The sequence below is a fragment of the Anolis carolinensis genome, chromosome 1, assembly GCF_035594765.1.
Source record: "Anolis carolinensis isolate JA03-04 chromosome 1, rAnoCar3.1.pri, whole genome shotgun sequence".
In the NCBI taxonomy this organism is placed as follows: Eukaryota; Metazoa; Chordata; class Lepidosauria; order Squamata; family Dactyloidae; genus Anolis; species Anolis carolinensis.
Genome location: NC_085841.1, coordinates 46,292,990 through 46,316,128, shown reverse-complemented (window position 1 = coordinate 46,316,128; position 23,139 = coordinate 46,292,990). Strand labels below are relative to the sequence as shown.

Below are 23,139 nucleotides of genomic sequence, written 5' to 3'. Positions count from 1 at the left end.
AATGGAAGCTAAATAACCCCTTTTTATTTCCAACCCTTCCCTACCCTCCCCCATCTCTTTTATTTCTCCCTCCCCCCCCTCCAAACCCCTTTGCACACCGCAAAAACCTGTGAAATAGCGAAAATACCGCAATAAATGGTGACATTAATATTTATTGAAAACCCGTGAAACAATAAGGGAGTGAAAAGTGAACCATGAAGTAGCAAGGGAATACTGTAATACTAATTTCTCAAAGTAACATATGGTTCTCTCTGCTTCATGTCTACTTTAGTTGTATGAAACCTCCAAAGTGCGTCATGGGTTGATGACACTTGGACCAAGTGGGTCTGGAAAAACAACAGTTATAACTATGTTGATGAGAGCAATGACAGAGTGCGGATACCCTCACAGAGAAATGAGGATGAACCCCAAAGCTATCACTGCTCCTCAGATGTTTGGCAAGCTGGATACAGCAACTAATGATTGGACAGATGGTATCTTTTCCACACTGTGGAGAAAAACCCTTAAAGCTAAAAAGGGTATGTTTGATATTATATACAGTGGGTATGACAACAGACACCATGAACATCATTGTTTCATTGAATAATATCTTCTATTAGCAAATACAGTGATTTTTATTACCTGTAGTAATGGCAGGTGTTTCAAAACTGATCTTATTCCCTATTATATATACTCGAATGATTGCTGCATTTCTCTTTTACTGGTGTGTTTTTAAATTATTTTTAAAATGTTTTTAAAGTGCTCTTTTAAGTGCACAACACTGTTTCAGTCCTATTTTATTGTACAGTGTATTGTGTAAGACCATGAGTCATATTCATATGAAAAAGGCAGACTCTTAGGTCAAGTAAACATATACAAATAACTATACATCCCTTTACTATAATACTAAAGTAATCTTATCTTTAAAAAATATCTGTAAAGTGCTGCTGGAAAACAACCACAACATTGCATAAATGAAAATGAACTCAATACTTGAGAAACATTGGCTTCAGTGCACATTAGACCTGTGTTGGACTCTAATGACACATGAGAGATCATATGTTTAAAATTCACTCAGCATATTAAAACAAATCAACACCAAAACACCTCCCTTTACAAACAAATCTAATATGCATGTCTGAAAGCTTGGTTCAAATATTATTTATTACCTGTGACTATGCTGATTATATTCTTCGGTCTTGTCATTTTGCAGTAATGTTGTCAGTGTGTAAAGACCTCACCTTTTGTTTCCAGGTGAGAATATTTTTCTGGTTTTAGATGGTCCTGTCGATGCAATTTGGATTGAGAATCTGAATTCAGTCCTCGATGATAATAAGACGCTCACTTTAGCAAATGGTGATCGGATTCCAATGTCTCCTACTTGCAAGCTGCTCTTTGAAGTGCACAACATTGAAAATGCCTCTCCTGCAACTGTATCTAGGATGGGTATGGTCTATATCAGTTCCTCTGCCCTAAGCTGGAGGCCAATATTGCAGGTATTTTTTTCACAGTGAGAGTTTTTAAAATTAATTTTTAAGTTGTGGAGCACTTTTATACCCATTGCTTTTCTACTTCTTTTTAAAAAATAGGGTTGGCTCAAGACTCGGACTACACAAGAAGCTGAGGTGCTGCTAGGTTTATATGATAAAGTCTTTGAAGCAGCATATACATACATGAAGTTAAGCCTTTCCCCCAAAATGGAGCTTTTGGAATGTAACTATATCAAGCAGGTATATCAATTGCTGTTTTCTTTGTTCTTACAAAAATACACCAGTATATCACACAGATCTTGAGGTAAGTGCAGGTTATTACCCACCTATGGTTCGGGTCCAGCCTGTCTTTGTGACCGCATCTCTTTTTATGAACCGGCACAGACACTGAGGTCCACCGGTGAGGCCCTCCTCTCTGTCCCACTGTCTTCACAAGTACGGTTGGTGGGGAGAGGGCCTTCTTGGTGGTGGCTCCCCGGCTCTGGAACACCCTCCCGGGGAAATTAGGCTGGCCCCCACCCTCCAAAGTTTTCGATCCAACCTAAAACCTTGGCTCTTTAACCAAGCTTTCCAACAGATATAGAGCCCAAAAGTTCAAATTGTAGACCCATTCGTTTTCTCACTGAAAGCTCTTTATATGACTAGTTGGTTGTTATTCATTTTATGTCTATAATTACCATAATATTTTATTGATGTATATTTTAGGGTTGATTGATTTTACTGTGGTATTGTTATGTATTGATGATGTGAATTATGTTTCCCTTTGATATTTATGTATCTGTATTTATTGCACCATATGTATTGTTACATTACAAGTGCTTTGTAAGCCTCCCTGAGTCTCTTTTGGGAGATGGTGGCGGGGTAGAAATAAAGTTTATTATTATTATTATTATTATTATTATTATTATTATTATTATTATTATTGAATGTCACATTTCATATGGCATAAGAAAAATAAACATATTGTAACAGTATGTTTTCTTTTTCAAATATTTTCAGTCCATTAATCTTTTGGAAGGCCTGATACCCTCAAAGGAAGAAGGTGGCATTGCATGTTTGGCACATCTCCATAAATTATTTGTCTTTGGTATTATGTGGAGTTTAGGCTCCCTCCTAGAACTGGAAAGCAGGGAGAAGTTGGAAGCTTTCTTAAGAAGTCATGAAAGTAAAATAGATTTGCCAGAAGTCCCTAAAGGTTCCTCCCAAACAATGTATGAGTATTATGTCAGTGAATGTGGTAAGTGCAAAAGTAGTGTAGTGCTTCTTAATAATTAAATGCAGAATTCACAAGCCACCATTACAAGGAATGCATTTTCTATCATGTTTCTAAATGGATTGAAGCTCATGCAGCTTGATGCCAAGGGGACGTCCAGAGTCCTCATGGACAACAAGTTAAACATGAGCCTACAATGTGATGTGGCTGCTAAAAAAGCCAGTGGGATTTTGGCCTGCATAAATAGGAACATAGATCAAGGGAAGTCAATGCTGCCCCTCTATTCTGCCTTGATCAGACCATACCTGGAATCACTCTGTGTCCAATTCTGGGCACCACAATTGAAGGTAGATGTTGACAAGCTGGAAAGTGTCCAGAGGAGGGTGACTAAAATGATTAAGAGTCTGGAGAACGAGCCCTATGAGGAGCAGCTTAAAGAGCTGGGCATGTTTAGCCTGCAGAAGAAAATTTATTTATTTATTTCTCACATTCATATCCTGCCCTTCCCACCTGAAGGGACTCAGGGCAGCTTACAGAAATGGCAGCAATTCGATGGCCATACAAAACAAAATCAAAACAATGCATAAAACAATTAAAAACTATTAAAATACAATATAAGTTACAATATATAAATTTTAAACATAAAATCAGATCCGTTCATCCTAGAAAAACCTCATGCTTTGTCCATAGTTCAGTCCATGTCATCTTTGCCATTTATTGATTGAAAGCCTGGGCACACAGCCATGTTTTAGGGCTTTTCTGAAGCCCAACAAAGTTGGAATTGAAAAGGCTGAGAAAAGACATGATAGCCAGGGCCGATTCATAATTGAAGCCCTGGAAGCCGCCGCTTCGGACGCAGCCCTTGCTGGGTGCTCTCGCGGCGGCAGCAGCGGCGACCATTGAGTCGCACGCCACGGAATAAGGAAGTCCTTGCTATTCTCGCGAGATTTCTGCAAGATCTCGTGAAATTTCGCGAGAATAGCAAGGACTTCCTGGAGTTCCGCGGCCAGAGAGCGCGCTGCTGCCGCTGCCAGTAAGTTGGAGGGGGGGCGTAATTTGGGGGGGGGGGGTTTGCTTAGATAGTGAAAAAACCTAGGTTTGCTTAGATAGTGAAAAAACCTAGGGCCGCTGCTGCTGATAGCCATGTATAAAGATGTGAGGGGAAGTCATAGGGAGGAGGGAGCAAGCTTGTTTTCTGCTGCCCTGGAGACTAGGATGGGGAACAGTGGCTTCAAACTAAGGAAAGGAGATTCCACCTGAACATTAGGAAGAACTTCCTCACTGTGAGAGCTGTTCAGCAGTGGAACTCTCTCCCCCGGACTGTGGTGGAGGCTCCTTCTTTGGAAGCTTTTAAGCAGAGGCTGGATGGCCATCTGTTGGGGGTGCTTTGAGTGTGATTTTCCTGCTTCTTGGCAGGGGGTTGGACTGGATGGCCCATGAGGTCTCTTCCAACTCTGTGATTCTATGAAAAGAACTTAAACAATAAACTTCATGAGGGTCAGTGACTTGAATCTTGCTCCATATGGGATAGATATTTTGTAGTGTGTCTGGTCGAGAATGTTGTTCAACCTGTCCTTGATGGGCTCCACTGTCTCTAAAGGACCAGGTTTATAATTAGAGAGTGTTGATGAACCTATCATTTTCTACAGAGATGTACAGACATCTGTATCTTTGACAAACAAAAGTTGGTATGGCAGCTGTAACTCCTCTTGAACAAAGTCAACTCAGTCACAGTCATTTATACTCTGATAATATCTAGTTTTAACTACTTCAATATACTGTGCATGGGACAACCTGTGAAGAGTTATTGAAAACAGCTGCAAGACTGCTAAACAAGACTGATTATAGTAATCCAATTTAAACTGGCTACTAGTCTATCTTTAGGAATGAAGCCCTGAGTAATTAGTAATCTGAACTGTGATAGTTGTGATAGAGGACTTTCTGAATCATAGACTTTTCATATGCAGTTCACTCCTCAGAGAAACTTGGCTAGTGCTAATCTTGTTTTCAGTTCAATGTATGGCAACACCTTTTTTAATCTATCAAAACTGTTGTGACTCAGCAGCAGTTCCAGAGTGAAGATGAGGAAGGGAATTTTGGATTACAAATGCAGATGTCAGATGATGGGATTCAAGATGAGTTTCAGGATGATGCGGTGGGGAATTATGGAATTCAGACACAGGCTGGTTCAGAAGTGCAGCCTGTTGATGAACTCCAGATGCAGCCTGTCACATTCCCATGGGAAATAATGCTTGATCTGTCTCAGGCTCAGGTTCAGGTGCAAGATAATGGTAATGAGGAGTTTGGCCTTGATGGTCAGGGCGAGTGTGAAGGCCCGTTGCTCTCTCGGGCTGCTCGTTTACAATGGAAAGGAATGCCACGGTGAAGTCTTAGATTAGCTGGGAAAAGGGAGGCCAGTGAAGGAAAAAAGAATGCATTTTTGGGTTGCGTTTAAAACAGTATGTTGAAGGGCAAATCTTTGTCAAAGCAAATTCTCACTTCATCAGGGTGGATGGTCTATGTCTTCATGCTACTTCTGCTTTGGATATACTTTTGTTCATGAATCCTTGTAACCTTTGAATTTGTGTATCTTTGGGAATTGACTATTGCTTCTTGTCTATGGATTATTGGATTTACTGACTCTATCTTGCAACTACTTTTGGAATTATATTTTTGCCTGCTTTGATAACATATATATTCTGCTTTTGCTCAATAAAATTACAAAAGACTTTCTACTGTGTGCTGCCTGGTGTCTACAGCAAGGTGAACTAGTCTGAGGTGTGACAAAAACATTCCAATAAATGATACAACTGGACATTTGCTTTTCCATGGCAGTTGCTTTAGGATTTTGCATTTTACCTGTCATTTAACAAGATTTTCAATAAGTGAAGAACGTATCGAAGAGGAGTAATAATCGACACTTCCCATCAGTATTTTTCTTCTTCTAGGTGACTGGGATCATTGGAATCAAAAAGTTCAGGAGTATGTTTATCCAACAGACTGTATTCCTGATTACTTATCAATTTTGGTTCCAAATGTAGATAATGTTAGAACACAATTTTTGATTGATACCATAGCAAAGCAACACAAAGTAAGTAAATATTTTCTTGTCTAAGAATTAGAATATTACATCTTTTCAGTTTTAGCATCCCATAATGCATGTAATGAAGTAACATAGAATCTAGCCAAATGCCAGTCTGATAATGTAGGTAAAACACTTGAGCCTATCAGTCATAAGTGTTATCTTTCCTAATCATGGTTAGTAAACTCTAGAGAAATGGCATGCTATTACCCGCAAATTAGACCTCAGTGTGATGAGATCCTTAGGCTCTTTCTCTGTAGTGTGGCTAGTAAGATGATTCTCTCTTTGTTGTTCACCCATCAGGAGGTAAAAAATACATAACCAGGGCTTTTAACAGTGTTATTCAATTGGGTTGTTTTTTTTGCCTTTTGAGCGCTTTTAAAATAGTTTTAAGGATGAAAGCAGTTTAATCATATTTTTAAAATAACATTTATGTATTTGCAGCTTCATTTATACATGGGACTTCCTTCCTTCTGCATGATCAATTTAAGCATGAACAAGGAAGCAAGTCATCAAAATAATGAAGTCCTTCTTTCCATCTTCAAAATATTTTTGCGCCCCCATTTCAGTAGTTTCATTCTGTTTCACCCAGTTTGTAATAGGCTTATTTTCTTCTCATGAACTTAAGCTTCAATGCCATTAAGTTTTTATGGAGCAGTTTTCTCACTGACCTTAATTTTTTAAAAAAATGTGGTTATGCTTTCCCCAGTTATCTATAAACCTTAGGACCGCCCCAACTATACAGATACTATCTCTTGTGGGAGCTCACTTGTGGGAGCTCACTGAACAGAAAATGATTCTATTTGAAATTGATAATGATAATGTAGTAGAAAATAAACCAGAATGCTCACCTGAAAAATTTTCTTCTATTTAAATAATCATTATCATTTTTAAAAATAGTTGTTGCAGTTGTCCAGATCTAACTTTGTTATGTAGTATGAATGTTATAATAACAACAGTTCTAACATTGTGGCAGGCGGTGTTGCTTATTGGTGAGCAAGGAACTGCAAAAACTGTTATGATTAAAGGTTATTTAAAAAGATATGATCCTGAAGAGCACTTATCAAAAGCTTTGAACTTTTCTTCAGCAACCGAACCTGGAATGTTTCAAGTAAGCTATTCATTTTGTTAGCTGGTTCTGTACAAAGAACTCTTCTATAAACCATTCGAAATGTTTTGTAATTATCCAAGTATTCAAGTTGAGAAGAATTCTGAAACTGACTAGAATTTGTAGACAGAACAGCACATTTTGTGCAGTTCAAACTAAAATATTATATTGTGTTCCCTAAAAAAAAAACAACCCACCCTATTTTGGTGAGGGGGGAGTATCCATGTGTCAACATTTTCTGCACAGAAATAACATTTGTGGGCTGATATATGCTGCATTCTGTGGGAAATAGCACATGCAAATTATGTGCCAAAGTTTGAATATTGCACCATTTTCAAAGGGTTTCCTGCAGTGGGAAGAAAATTGCTAAAATTACTTGTCGCCTTGAAGAATGAAATTAGCAAAAAATTACATCTCTAGTTTTTATGTTTCTGAGTTGAGAAGATGTGTATCACTTACTCCAACTCCAGTTGGAACACAAATTTCACACAACCAGCAAGATTTGTAAATATTTTATTTACATCTTTCACCTCTTTTGTGTTGTTTAATTCCTAAGAGAACAATAGAAAGTTATGTGGACAAACGAATGGGTAGTACCTATGGACCCCCAGGAGGCAGGAAAATGACCATATTCATTGATGATATTAACATGCCGGTTATTAATGAATGGGGAGATCAGGTACAGTTCTGATATTTATACATAGTTACAGAGTGAAATTCTATCAGTAAAAATGTTTTTAAAACTCAAACTATCTATGTTGAAAATATTTATTGGTATGGTACTAATGGATATACATATTAACTGTTATTGTACTTTAATCTAGTATGCATCTTTGCTAATCAAATAATTGAAATGGACTAGTAAACATTATAATATTTAATAGAATATACCTCTGTAGGGAATTTTTTTACTTGTGAAGAAATACACATGTATCTTGTAAGTATGTTGAAATGGCTCTGTCTTTTGAGATAGTATCTATCAGTAAATGACTATAATTCTTATGTATGCAAGCCTAGTCTAGCGTATAGTTCTCTGCACAGCTTCTTTTTTAAAACTATGGCTCTCTCAGAATCCACAGCCAACAAAGTCAGTGGAGTCCAGCGTCTCAATTAGATTTTTTTTTTCATTTGAAGTTATAAAGAACATAATGATGGGATACATACTGAGGGCCGCTCCGCACAGCCATATCACGCAGACTATCAAGGTGGAGAATCCCACAATATCTGCTTTGAACTGGGTTATCTGAGTCCATACTGCTATATATTCCAGTTCAAAGCAGATAATGTGGGATTTTATTCAGCTGTGTGGAGGGGTCCAAAGTGCAAATGGGATAGCACATACTTTTCATGCAGAAGACTTTAGGTTTAGCACCTAGAGAAGAGTGTCCATCTCAAATCTTGGTAGGCTTCTGCCAAACACATTAGGCAGTGCTATACTAGATTGACTAATAATTTGAGTCCCTTTCACATTAGCTTGGGGCTATTCCTATAACCATCTTTGGGCCCTTCCACACAGCCATATAGCCTAGAATCTCAAGGCAGATAATCCATAATATCTGTTTTGAACTGGATTATCCGAGTCCTCACTACCAGATAATCCAGTTCAATGTGGATTTTATGCAACTATGTGGAAGGGGCCTCAGCCATGGTAGACTCAAGCAGACTATGGCACAGAGTACTTGGTTGGCTCCAGTTTGAATTGGTACAATGAAGTGGGCAATGAGAGAGCCACTGAGACCTTTCTGAGACCTGAAAAAACACAGTTTATGTACCAGTTGACAAGAGTCTGCTGGAAATCCATTCCAAAAGTCAGAGCCCCAAACAAAGGGGATTCTCCTCTTTTATACATTCCTCTGTTACAAGCAGGCAAAGCTACATCAATCCTTTTAAAGTACAGTTACAGGTAAACATTTTCAGCCCTTCCACCAAGAGGCCCTACCATTTTCCTTCGATTAGGCCCAGTGTCAGCCCATTCCCGGGAATCTGGAATTTACAGATAACAGATCATTTCTTTGCCTTTACATTTAATAGATCTCTTGAACATTTCTTTGTCTTCTAGCTACTGCATCTAAAATCTAATTTCCTATATTTCAACATGCTTATACATACAATATATGTGCATGTTTATACATTTCCTAATACATCCTTATAAACACTAGACAGATATAACCTTGCCATAATAGTCTATCCATAAGTCATCTTCCAATTAGATTGCTGTAATGTGTTGTATGTAGGGCTGCCCTTGAAGAAGATTGAGAAGGTGCAGCTAGCGCAAAATGCAATAGCTTGACTGATGAATGCACTACTATATGGTCAGCATAATATGCTAATCGTAGAAGAATTGCACTGACCAGGCTGAATTCAAAGTGCTTGTGATAAAATTGGAAGCTGTAAATGGCTTGGGACCTTGCTACCTAACAGCTCTCTCCATATGTGGCTGACCAAGGATAAAGATTGGCTGGTAGGCTGTTGCCATGGTATTTAAATTGGAACACAGTGCTGTAACTGTGTAGTCTGTGTAGATCACTAATTCAGAATAACTCATTTTCATATATCTGCTAATATTTTTGAAAATGGTTCTGAATTAGCATATATTATTTTGTCTTCAGAATTAAATAGTCTTAAAGATAATGGTTCTGAAGGCAAAAATAATATATGCACAAGCTTAATATTATTTGAAGAAATTTGGGTGCATGTAAGTCCTTTTGATTTCAATGGAACAAGTCATATATGTTGTTATTCATGATGCATTTTGTACTAATGTGAATGCCATACCCTAGAAAGGAAGTAAAAAAGGCATTTTTCTAAACAGATAGGGATCTATCTTTGTTACTTTTTTTCAATGAAAATGCGTCTTCTAAAAACTGCTCAGGTGACAAATGAAATAGTGCGCCAGATGATGGAAATGGAAGGAATGTACAGCTTGGATAAGCCTGGAGACTTTACTACAATTGTTGATGTACAGTTGATGGCAGCAATGATTCACCCAGGAGGAGGCCGCAATGATATCCCACAGCGCTTAAAAAGGCAATTTACTGTGTTTAACTGCACCCTGCCGACCAATGCATCCATAGATAAAATTTTTGGTACAGTATGAGCTTTTCCCATAATGTTAATTTGAATTTAATCAGTTGTCTTGACAAAAAAAAACCCTACTATCATTTCCCTCGTTATAATGTCTTCATACAGCCAGATAAATGAACAGAAAATTAAATTCTGGATGCTTCTATTAGACATTTCTAGTTGACTGTCTCTATCAACTGAGAGCTGCATGGGGAGCATAGGGAAGTGCAGTGTTGTCTCCTCATAGAGTCAAATTCATATGATTTTATTTTCAATCAGGAGGTTGTTATCTGTTTCCATTGCCAATCCCTTCCTTATCTCTTGAAGAAAATGAGTCTTCACACTTCTCAAAAAACTGTTAAACCCTTTCTAACAAATTCTTCCAAAGTTTTTTCACCTCCTTCTATGTCCTCTCAGTTTTCTCACTCCCCTTCCCTCCCCCCTCATCCCTTCCCCCTGTTGACCTTATCTGTATTTGGAAAGGGGTCCTTCTTAACCTATCTCACATAAGGAATCTGATTAAACTAGAAATTGATAATGATTGGGTGTGGATTATAACAATGTCCACACTGAAGACTATGTGCTTTCAGGGTTTAGTAATGGTGGAGGCAGATAGTTAAGGCAACCAGGGTGTTTTCCTCTTGATTGCCAACAGTGATAAATGATCAGTTAAATCAGGGGTCCCCAAACTACGGCCCGCGGGCCACATGCGGCCCGTCGGAGCCATTTATCCGGCTCGCGCGTGCACACTTCTCTCCTCCCTTGCCCTGCACGCACCTTTTCCACCGCCACCGCCGAGGAAGGCGCACACAGGGCAAGAAAAAGGCGTGCACCTTTCTTCCCTCGCCCCGCGGGCAGCTTTCCCACTGCCACCACTGTAGAAGGCAGCGGGAAAGGTGTGTGCCGGGCGAGGGAGGAGAGAAAGGCATAGGCCTTTTCCTCGCCCCACACGCAGCTTTTCCACTGCTGCCACCGAGGAAGGTGCGCATGGTGCGAGGAAAAGGCCTGCGCCTTTCTCTCCTCCCTTGCCCTGCAGACATCTTTCCCATTGCCTTCCTTGGTGGTGGCAGTGGGAAAACTGCCCACAGGGTGAGGGAGGAAATGCGCAGGCCTTTTCCTCGCACCATGCGCACCATCCTCGCACCATGTGCACCCTGCACTCACCTTTCCCGCCACCGCTGCCACCAAGGAAGATGCACATGGGGCGAGGAAAAGGCCTGTGCCTTTCCTCCCTCGCCCCGCAGGCAGCTTTCCCGCCACCGAGGAAGGCAGCGGGAAAGGTGCGTGCCAGGCGTGCCACCCCGCACACACCTTTCTCGCTGTCGCGGAGGACACAAGCAGGGAGTCCGCATGTGCCTCTCTCCCTCCTCAGTCATTCCAGTGTGGATGACTGAAAGAATACTCTGCAGCCCTGTTGTGAATTCTTTTTTCTTGAAAGCTAGCAATCTCTTCCAACCGTGATTATTACAGTGTTATTATTTTTGTTGTTGTTGTTGTTTGTTGTTTGTTGTTGTTAATGTTGTTGTTGTTGGTCAGGGGTGCTTTATGTTTTGGTGCACAAAGGCAGAAGGGGGTTGGGCAAAATAGCCGAAGGAGTCTCTTCCAACCATGTTTATTATGGTGATATTATTATTATTATTATTATTATTATTATTATTATTATTATTATTATTATTGGATGGCTATCTGTCAGGGGTGCTTTGATTATGGTGTGGTGCACAAAAGCAGAAGGGGGTTGGAGTAGATGGCCCAAGGGGTCTTTTCAACCCTCTTTATTATTTTTATGATGATAATGATTATTATTATTATTAACATTGAGGCTGTATTTGTTCCCTTTTTGTTTGTTTTTTACTTCAAAATAAAATATGTGCAGTGTGCATAGGAATTTGTTCATATATATATATTTAAAAACTATAATCCAGCCCTCCAATAGCCTGAGGGACTGTGAACTGGCCCCCTGTTTTAAAAGTTTGGGGACCCCTGAGTTAAATCTTTGTACTGCATACCTTCTTCTTTAGATATGATATATCTTGAAAGTCTATTGAGTATATTTCTGGTTTAAATTATTAGAGTTTCCTTTGTATAATCAAGTTACAACATAACTCATGTGCAACAAATGCTTCTTTGTATCTATAATATCTTTCCTACTAGAATTATAGTGGCATTATGGGTTAAACCCTTGTGCCGGCTGGACTGCTGACCTAAAGGTTGGGTTACTGACCTGAAGGTTGCCAGTTTGAATCTGTGAGATGGGGTGAGCTCCCGTCTGTCAGCTCTAGCTTGCGGGGACATGAGAGAAGCCTCCCAGCAGGATGGTAACACATCTGGGTGTCCCCTAGGCAATGTCTCTGTAGACATCCAATTCTCTCACAACAGAATCAACTTGCAGTATGTTCTCAAGTCACTTCTGACATGATAAAAAGTGCTCTGTTTCACTGCATTTGTAGTTTAACCAGCCTTTCACCATACTTCAGTGTTCATAGTACTATCTTGTTGAAAAAGGAGATCTATAAACATTAAAAATACAACTGCAAAACAATTAAAACAAAAAACTGGTTGAATAAAATATTTGCTCTAATTTGCTCTGATTGCTCCAGATGTATGCTTAAAAATTAGTCCTTCATAAGAAAATTGTTTGATTTTTTTTTTTAGTTGAAATCATCTTACGGTTTTAACCATAACACTGTGCTTTTGTTTTACCAAGGAATAATTGGGTGTGGATACTTTCATTCATGTAGAAATTTCAAGCCGGAAGTCTGTGATATGATCATGAAATTAGTTTCAGCAGGCAGAATATTGTGGCAATGGACTAAGGTATAAAATATAGCAATAGATTTACTATTCAGAGCTGAAATGTGCTGTTACATGTTATTTATATAGGACAAGCATTATAGGCCTCGTAGTCTGGTACCCTCCACCACACAAAGAAGTACGGGTTACAAATGTCTTGGATGGCTTAATAATTGCTCTTTCCTGCTAAAATGATTTCTGCCCTATTTGTTCATTGCCCTGTGCCTACAGAAAAGTCACTAGTTGTTGCCATCCAAAACATCAAGTGTCTTGTAGCAATTGCACAACGCTAACAAGGGAATATCATTCAGACTCAAAATTTACCCTTCTTCCACCTTCTTTCTCTCCTTGATTCTGAATTTTGTCTCCTTGGTGTATGTGTGTTTTTGTATGTGTGTAATTGTAAGTCCATGCTTTACTTTTATGGCGTCTAGCTAAATGTGGGGCTCTAGCAATAAATACATTGAAGTCATTCATCCATGGGAAAGGCATTTGAAATCACATCAAGTTCCTAAATCTGGTGAAGGAGGTAAGAAGTGCTCCCCTCCCTTTTATGATAACAACTCTTCTCTGACTCTACTCAAAAGAAACTCACACATAGTTTCCATTTCATGTTTGATCAGATGTGTTATGCCTAAAAATTCCTTTGGCCAAAACCTTTTACTGATGTCTGTGACATTTTTCATTAGTTTTAGTTAAAAATCTGAGAAACCTGGATATACAGTAGAGTCTCACTTATCCAACATAAACGGGCCAGCAGAATGTTGGATAAGCGAATATGTTGGATAATAAGGAGGCATTAAGGAAAAGCCTATTAAACATCAAATTAGGTTATGATTTTACAAATGAAGCACCAAAACATCATGTTAGACAACAAATTTGGCAGAAAAAGTAGTTCAATATGCCGTAATGCTATGTAATAATTACTGTATTTATGAATTTAGCACCAAAATATCACGATATATCGAAAACATTGACTACAAAAATGCGTTGGATAATCCAGAACGTTGGATAAGCGAGTGTTGGATAAGTGAGACTCTACTGTATGTAGCTATAAAAAAAAGTCTGTGTGTTTGTGTGTGGTTTTACAAGGTACTGTACAATTATTTCATATACTTACTAGGACTTTAAATAGATCATTGCATATATGTTTGATTTAGGTGAAAATGCTGCCCACACCATCCAAATTTCACTATATCTTCAATCTGCGGGATCTTTCCAGAATTTGGCAAGGAATGTTAACAGTTAAAGCAGATGAATGTTGTGATATCAGTAGCCTTCTGTCACTATTCAAACATGAATGTACCAGAGTCATTGCTGACAGGTAAGATGATGCCCTTTTTTGAAAAGTAGAACCACCAAGATAAGACACCTACCTTTTCCCGGTTGGATCTCATTAAAAATCCAGTATATAGAGATGACTCATAGAGCAGAGGTTATACAATTTAAAACCAAATCCTGGGGCCTTTTTAGAGCCCATAATTTGTAGTGCTATGATTCCATTTCCCTGCCATAAAATATCCCATTGAATCTTGAGAGCTGTAATTTATACAGCGGCATTGGTAATTCCCACCCAGAAATCTCTACTGTCTCACCATACTGTAAACCAGGCATGGGCAAACCTTTTTGCCTTGGGGCCACATTGTAGGCCCAGCCAGGAGGGTGGGGGTCAGGCATGTGCTGGGTGAGGAGGACCAGGAAAGGGCAGGGCAGTGGTCATACTCAGGTTGTTGTCCTGGCATAAGGACGGGCCTGCTCACCACATCCTTATGCTGGGAGAAAGGCGAGACACACAGAAACTGCCCCAATCGTCCTCCCCTGATCCTGGGGTGGTCCCCTGGGCCTTAGTTTGCCCATGCCTGCTGGGCAAAACCCTAGGATTCCAAAGAATGCAACCATGGCAGTTAAAGCAGGGACATAGGGCTGTTACTGTGGTGTGTAAAAGGGCTACAGGTTAATGAATACAGTTTATTAAAAGACACACACAGGGCTACAGCATGTCAATGTGCAGTAAGGCTGTTTTACAGTCCAGTGTGAGGAAGACTGGAAGAAAGCTTGAGATAACCCCACATACAAATGTATTTGTAATATTCGTAATTTGAAGCACATCATTTTTCTGATACCATTGTTCCTCAACAAAAAAAATGTCAGTATGAAACATCAATTGTTGTAAAAGTGAACATTTCAAAAGCTAGGCTGGATTTTAGACCAAAAGCCTATCTGGTCCAGTATTCTGTTCTCACAGCAGTCAACCAGTATCATCTCTTTTTGGGTGGTACCTTCCTAGTTTTCTTTCATTGCAAAATGGTAGGATCAAGTGCTTGCTTCTTCCATTTGGATGAACTTACATTGTCCTTAACCTGCTGGAAGAGAAGAGGAAGTGAATATGGAAGATGTATATAGGCTGTGTTCCCTAGCTGATGTCATACAATGGTTGCCCCACACAGATACCAAAGAAAAAGAAGGGAATCAGGTTCTACCGTATAGAATGCTCTGGATATCTTTCCAGGAAAGAAATGTTGCGGTTTATCCTCATTCATTTTCCTTTTTATCTTATGAAGTAAGGACTGCAAATCAAATTTAGAAAGTTAATTAAATCTATATATCTCAGGAGTCTGCAGCACAGCAACAGAAATACCAATAACATATATTGTTAGGGAGAGACATAATGGTTTGCATTTTACAATTTTAGACCATCTGTAATTTATGTAATTTTAATGCTTTCCATTCATAGCTGAAGCAAACTTGTAGGCAGTCAGAACCTAGCATCCTGCACGCCCAGTATAAGTCAATTCATGTGGGAATAGGTAGTTTGAGGATGTGTCAGGAGATATCTTGTAGGAATAAGAAGTCTAACCAAACCTTATAGGAGCTAACTTACAATATTCCCTTTCATTTTACATTTGAGTGGCTTAATTGAGGATAAATAGCTGTAGGATAGTGGATTATTATCTTACCTTTTTTAGATGTATCTGCTCCTAATTCCACAATGATCTGCATGTTGAGTCGTCGTCCCCTCAATTTGATTTATAGGAATTGTTTAATGTACAATTGGAAGAGGGATCCCATTCTACCTTTCTATCAGAATCTGCTATGATCTTTATTTTGTAGATTTGTATGTGAAGAGGATGAAGCTTGGTTCGCAAATGCTTTTAATAAAGTAGTTGCGGAACACATAGATCCCGAATTATTACCAGAAATCCAAGTTGAGCCATATTTAGTAGACTTTTTGCGGGATATGCCTGAACCAACTGGTGAAGAACCTGAAGATTTTGTATTTGAGGCACCAAAGATTTATGAATTGGTATGAAATTTATTAGTTGATTTCAAGCTCTTCTCTTATTTCTTTGCAGATATTAATATCACCCAGAAAGCTTCATGTGGTGAAATCCACAGTGAAGCCTTATGTCCAAATTTCAATTTATGCTTTAACCAAATTCTCAAAAGTACTTTTCTAGTAATATTATTTGCAAAGCTCTTGTCAATTTTGAGTTTGTCCTACCAAATATATGCATGCCATCCAAATAGTAAATCATACCCTTCTATAGTCAAACGTTTTCATATTCTAGCATCATCCAATCCCTCATCCACAAAATTGCAGATGCTTCAAAATACAGTTTCAGGTCTGGTAGACTGAACCCACCTTGTTGTTTATCGCCAAGAACTTTCCACTGGATTCTTGGCTTTTTCCCATTCAATTCAAAATTTGTGATATCCTTTCTCCATTGGGTGAATGGGCTTTCATTTATGATAATTGGCATGGTCTGAAAAAAATTCATCATCCTTGGTAACATTTCCATCTTTATTGCTGCAATTCTTCCTAGTAAAGATAACTATTTTTCCAGTTCAAAAGATCTTTCCAAACCAGGACATAATTGTTTTCAAATATTGTTGACACCTTGTCTGTTAGCCAAATTCCCAAGTATTTCACTTTTCATACCCCATCTACACTGCCATATAAAATCCAGATTATCTGCTTTGAACTGGATTATATGGCAATGTAGACTCATATAATCCAGTTCAAAGTAGATACTGTGGATTATCTGCTTTGATAAACTGGATTATATGGCAGTGTAGATGGGGCCTCTATTTGAAATCCTGGGTCTTCTATCAATTTTGTTGGCCTTTCTGTTGCACATTTTGATGATGATTTTGTTTTTTCTTAAATCCAGATATTGTGCAATAATCTCCAAACAATTGGTTGCAGAAAACCAGTTTTATTTGTATTTAGAGATATAAGGCTTCTTCTATACTGCCATGTAATCCAGATTATCAATGCTGATAACTCACATTACCTTCTTTGAACTGGATTATATGAGTCTACACTGTCATACAATCCAGTACAAAGCGATAATATGGATTTTATATGGCAATATAGAAGGGGACTTTGGCCCTTTCTACAATGCCATATAATGCAAATTATCAAAGCAGATAATCCACATTATCTGCTTTGAACTGAATTATATGAATCTACACAGCTATATAATCCAGTTTAAAGCTTTATATAATAATAAATAATAAAACTTTGTTTCTATTCTGCCCTATCTCCCCAAAAGGATTCAGGGTGGATTCCAACATACAATGACATACATTCAATGCCTTCAAAAAACAGATAAATATTGGCATAAAATCCCAACAAGACCCCACATATAAATATAGCATTAAAAACCTAACATCAAATTAAAGCTAATATCAGTGAATTGAGTATAACATTAATAACCTAAACCAATATATTCAGACAGAATCAGACACAAATTATATCATGACATAAAATCTAAATAAATGTTCACAATAATTTAAAATGCCATATAAAATCCAAATTAACAAATCAGATAATTCACATCTGCTTTGGACTGGATTATATGAGTCTATACTGCCATATAATCCAGTTCAAAGCAGTTAATCTTCAATTCAATTCAAAGTTCAAAGCAGTTAATCTTCATTCAAAGCCCGAAAGACATACAACAACCCAGTTAATCTGGATTTTATATAGCAGTGTAGAAGGGTCCCAAGGGCCCTTCAAGACAGGCCGTATATCCCAGGATTTGATCCCAGGTTTTCTGCTTTAAACCAAATTATGTGAGTCCCCACTGCCAGATAACCTGGGATAAACAGAAAACCTTTGATCAGATCCTGAGATATAGGGCCTGCCTGGAAGGGCCCTAAGAAGGGCTCTTCTACACTACAATATAATCCAGATTATAAAACCAATAATCTACATTAACTGCTCTGAACTGGATTATATGAGTACACTGCCATATAATCCACTTCAAAGCAGAGAATCTGGATTTTATATGGCAGTGTAGAAGGAGCCTTAGGCCCCTTCTACACTGCCATATAATCCAGATTATGATAGTAGATAATCTCCATTATCTGCTTTGAACTGGATTATATGAGTCTACATTGCCATACAATCCAGTTCAAAGCAGATAATCTGGATTTTATATGGCAGTGCAGAAGAGGCCTTAGTAGTTCTGTGAGTTCTTTACTAATTGGGCCAAGTTTTCTTAAAACTAGCTATTGGATTTAGGTATTTGTTTTCTGTCTTTTCAGATTCCAAGCCTTGAATTTTTATCTGAGAAACTGCAGTCTTACCAGAAACAATATAATGAAACTGTTAGAGGTGGATTCCTTGATTTGGTATTTTTCAAAGATGCCATAACTCATCTTGTGAAGGTATGTGTGTTCACATAACAATAATTTCAAGTTAGTAATTTTATTTATTCAATCCATTTATTGTCTGCCTTTTATCATTGTTTCCAGGGACATTGAGAAAAAGCATAAAGTTTTAACTAATTTCATACTTTTAATCTTGTTTATCTTCATTGTTTGTTTTCCTTAAGCTAGGTGTGAATTTGTAATTATGTTGTTATCCTTCAATATTGGTAATATCTTTATTATTTTAATGTGGATGTCGATTTGTTTTGTGGTATTTGGGTGGTTTTGGTTATTTTGTTCTTTGTCCAGAACCTTATGGCATTTAATGTTTGCCGATTTGTTGTAAACTGCCCTGAGTCCCTACAGGAAGAAAGGGTGGATATAAATGAAGTTTTATTATATTATTACTGTTATAAATAAGAAATCAGCATGAGTTACAAGCAAAACAAGCAGCAGATTGTCAAGTTTTATTTAAAAAATTGAAGATTTAGAATATTGCACAGCTTTCAATATTGCCTAGCATTGGTTATGCTGTCTAGGGCACTAGGAATAGCCTTTTAACATTTGAAGAACACACACTATGAAGAGAGTACTTGGGTAGTCATATTAAATCTGAATGTAGACACAATTTTTTCAAACTATTGAATCTGAGACTTGATTTTGTAATTATAAAAACTTTCAATTATCATAAACTTGTTCCAACGTTTTGTTTACATTTGAGTCCACACTTTACATGTAGCTGGATCAATCCTATGCTTTTATAATAGGAATACTATACTGCCAAATAGTACAGTATAAATCAGTTCTTCTCAGTGTGGTGGTCTCATAAGCCATTGGCTATTGCAATTTCCAGGAAAGAAAGAAACGAGGAAAATCAAGGAAATAAGAATTTGTTACCAGTCTGTAGCCCTAGGCACATTGGGAATAAAAATGCTAGTTCCTCACATCAGGCAGCCCAAGAAGCACTGATATAAATTATAGATCTCCTTTACAGAGTTTGGATGATCTAACATCTTTTTGGTGCTTCTGCAGAAGTCTCCGCTGACTATTGTCAAATAGGCTTTAACAAATTACCATGTGAAGATGTTTGCTGTATTCAGATGCTGCATAAAGGATATTTTGCTATCTTAAAAGAGGAATATCAACTGAGACTAATTAAATTATAGACCTTTGGATATTAAAACAGAAGAAGTATCTTCAGAATATCTGTTTATATAATTATTTAACATTGTATAACTGGCTAAACACAACAACTCTCTGCTTCTTTCTGGTTTTGTCTCGCTCTGTGTAATATAGATTTCAAGAATAATTCGGACAGCTTGTGGAAATGCCTTACTTGTAGGAGTTGGTGGTTCTGGAAAACAGAGTCTTTCAAGACTGGCTTCTTTTATTGCTGGATATAAAATATTCCAGATAACTTTAACTAGGTGAGAAAAAATACATTTTCATCTCATTTTCGTCATCTCATCATGACAATTACCTTTGTTATGTATTTGTGTTCTTGCTTTCCTACTGACAGAGGCTCCTTCTACACAGTTGTACAAAATCCGACATTATCTCCTTTGAACTAGGTTATATAGCAGTGTGGACTCAAATAACCCAGTTCAAAGCAGATATTGTGGATAATCTGCCTTGATATTCTGGGTTATATGGTTGTGTAGAAGGGCCCAGAATCTACCAAAGTATTGCTGATAATGCTGAGGCTAGATCAGGCATATGACTGTTATTCTCCAAAAATATTCCTCTCCTGTTCCAATCAGGGGCTAAGAAGTTTCCATGTTAATAATAAATTGAATTTGCTGTGAATTTTATCGAAGGCACTGGATCCATTTTCGGATTGAAACTCAACAACTTAAATAGTTCCTTAAAATTAGAATAAAATTTGGAGGCAATTCACTTTACCCATGACATAGAAGCCACTGTCAATTCTTGCCATGTCATTTTATATGCCAATATATTACATTATAACAGCATATAGCATTTAATTCTTAAAGGATCTCTGGAATGTGTGTGAATGAATTTGGGTGTATGGAGGATGAAAGCACCAAGAAAAATTAGCGAGAGAGGAGGAAGATTGCAATTATAGCAACAGCTCTGGGTATTTGTGCACAAGTGGGCTTCAGGCTGTAGTCCAGTGGTAATCCTACCATTTATCATTACCTTATTGGTTATTTGGGGATTGTTCAGAATGTGAGGAATGCTCCAGTTTATAGAAAGGTAAGACATTCATATAACAAAAGAACATATCATTTCCTCTTCTATTTGCTTTATCTGGAAACTTCTGTTTCCGTACTACACCATTTGACTTTTCACAGGATAGGACTACACATGGGGTATTCCAGGTGCGTCAGATGTCAATAGAGAAGTTCAAAGTTCTTTTTCTGTTTTCATTGTTAATTCTATTTCATTCACTGTCCATTTTTTAATGCCTTGCCAGGTAAGTTATGTTTTCATTTCACTCACACACATTAAGAGAGTTAGAGTAATTACTATCCAGGGAATTCAGAAAAAAAATAAAGTATCAGAAGAGGAGATTAAAAAATGAAGCAATGTTGACTTTGGAAATTAAAAGAAGCAAATTGTGTAGGAAACAGCTGCTGAGTCCATCCCTCTGCAAGTCAGGAGACCAGGTGTTGAAATAATAATAAAATTATCCCCCTTTAGATTACCCTTGCCAAGCGAGTCTCTGAACCTGCTAGTCTTAAAGTCTTAAAAAGTCTTAAAAAGCATATTTATTTCTATAAATGGGAATGATACTGGGGAATCTTTCAATATCTACATCAACAAAAGAGAAAGTCAGAAAGGTGTGTACTCAAGATGATAGATCACATATAAAAACATAAAGAAATACCAATTGCCATTTCATAGAAAGAAAAAAACAACCTGAATTACTTCAGGCTGCAGTGGGGTGATAGACAAAACAAGCAGCTACAAAACTGCAGGAGGTGATTGACATTTCTGGAAGAGGGAACAAGCCTTGGCAGCATAAGGAAAGAGAAACAGACTACCCAAGCAGTCAATAAGTGTATCCTTCAGCCATAGCATTAAAACCAACATAGTGAAAAAGCAGTAGGTGGAGACTTCCAAATTGCAAAATCGCAGTAGACTTCAGTTATATCAGCAGAACAGTAGCATGGTTAAGCCAGTCTACAGAGGTGATTATGAAGGCAGTAAACAAAGAAATCGGAGCGTTTCAGGCAGTGATGTAATAATTCAATGGAGTCTTATTTAATGAAACAAAATTGGACTAAATCAATTTATTTCAAAGGAATGAGTGGCTAAGAATAAATTAGTCTCCTAGAACCGTGTTCCATTAGATGTATATGTGTGTGTGTGTGTGTGTGGGGGGGGGGGGGATCATATTATTGTGGCATTTAGTCCTGTAGCACATCGCTCCATCTGTCATTTCTTATCACAAACATATTTTGAAATGTTGGTATTTCAAATGATTACATTAATTAAAAACATTACCATGCCAGGCTCATGAAGCAGGATTTTGGGAGATAAATGTCAGTGCTTGGTAGGTGATCTTCCACAGGAACGTCCATTGCTTCACATCACTGAAGAGATGAAACATGGTGTCAGGACCCAGGCTGCAGAGCACCAATAACCTTACACAGAGGCCAGAATCTATCTAATATCTTTATTATAGAAATATATAAAGTCAATAAAAACAAGTGAAGAATAAAGTTCAGAAGCAGACCTTTCAGATGAGGTCAAATATAGTCCAGAAATGTATTGTCCAATATAAGATATTAGAGTCCAAAGTTATAATCCACTTGACCGAAACACACACTTTGCCAAGCAATAGTGTGGGGAATGACAGAGTCTTTAAGGTCCAATGTAGCTTGACAACAAGGCTGGAAAATAAACTTGATTCTTGGCTAGATCAAAGACTTGAAACGAGGCAAACATGGAACATGAACAGAGTCCAAGGAAGTCCGTGAAACAAGGCAAGACTGGAAACTTGATCCGGGAAACAAGGAACTGGGGTTACGAAGTCCACACACGATCTCTCTCCTCAAGCTGAACAATTGACTCCGCAAAGTTCCCCTTGCGACCAGCACCTATATTGGGTCTCGTTTTCCCGCCAACAGAACACTTTCCCTAGAGAACGAGAAGCGAAACCCAACTCTGTCCAGATGCATGACTCCTTAGAATTTCCCAAGGGAAGCAGACCTAATCAGCTAGTTGTTTGGCAGCGATTCTCAGGCTCCGGCGATTAGCCTCTCTGGCTCCTCTATCTCTATTATAATTGTCCCTCCCGGAAAACGGGGGGGAATTCTGCCCAAGGCCTGTTTGGCTACATTCTTGAGGACAAACATCCTCCAGGTGGAGAGGCTCCGATTCTGGCTGAAATGGCGGAAATCCCATGTTTTCCTCTTCGTCTGCCACAATAGTACTAGGAACAGGACTACAAAGCCCATGAGTCATCACACATGGGCAAATTGGACAACTACTGTCCCGCATGTTTTTGGGTGTTTTCTTCCATTATTTTCTGATTCCTAAATCCAGAAGATGATCTCTGATCTCTTCTCCTCCCTTCCCCTTTTATGGCTGTATCTGATGTTTCCCTAAGGAATCCCGATGGAGCTGATGGGAAGTTCACCTGCATCATGGGAAGAGCTCCATTGTAAATTGTAGCCTCAGTGGATTAGAAATATTTTAGAATTTGGGAGGGGGCATGGGATAAGGTCCCTAATAAATCCCAAAGATTAATGAATATCATATGAAACAGAAGAAAGGAACACACAGA

At 38.2% G+C, this 23,139-nt stretch overlaps 2 protein-coding genes across 2 annotated transcripts in view; one reads left to right on the top strand and one right to left on the bottom strand.

Annotated features, from left to right (window-relative positions):
- dnah8 (dynein axonemal heavy chain 8) overlaps positions 1-23,139 on the top strand; it is a 171,759-nt gene that overhangs the window by 83,924 nt on the left and 64,696 nt on the right. Inside the window, exons 47-59 of the mRNA XM_062973653.1 lie at positions 272-518; positions 1,234-1,475; positions 1,569-1,709; positions 2,469-2,706; positions 5,631-5,773; positions 6,741-6,875; positions 7,429-7,551; positions 9,745-9,958; positions 12,640-12,749; positions 13,886-14,049; positions 15,837-16,029; positions 18,279-18,401; positions 19,680-19,810. Coding sequence (XP_062829723.1) covers positions 272-518; positions 1,234-1,475; positions 1,569-1,709; positions 2,469-2,706; positions 5,631-5,773; positions 6,741-6,875; positions 7,429-7,551; positions 9,745-9,958; positions 12,640-12,749; positions 13,886-14,049; positions 15,837-16,029; positions 18,279-18,401; positions 19,680-19,810 — 2,204 coding nt within the window. The remainder of the gene's footprint in view (positions 1-271; positions 519-1,233; positions 1,476-1,568; positions 1,710-2,468; positions 2,707-5,630; positions 5,774-6,740; positions 6,876-7,428; positions 7,552-9,744; positions 9,959-12,639; positions 12,750-13,885; positions 14,050-15,836; positions 16,030-18,278; positions 18,402-19,679; positions 19,811-23,139) is intronic.
- The window catches only part of btbd9 (BTB domain containing 9), a 376,867-nt gene that overhangs the window by 328,880 nt on the left and 24,848 nt on the right, over positions 1-23,139 (bottom strand). The gene's annotated exons all lie outside the window — the stretch shown is intronic.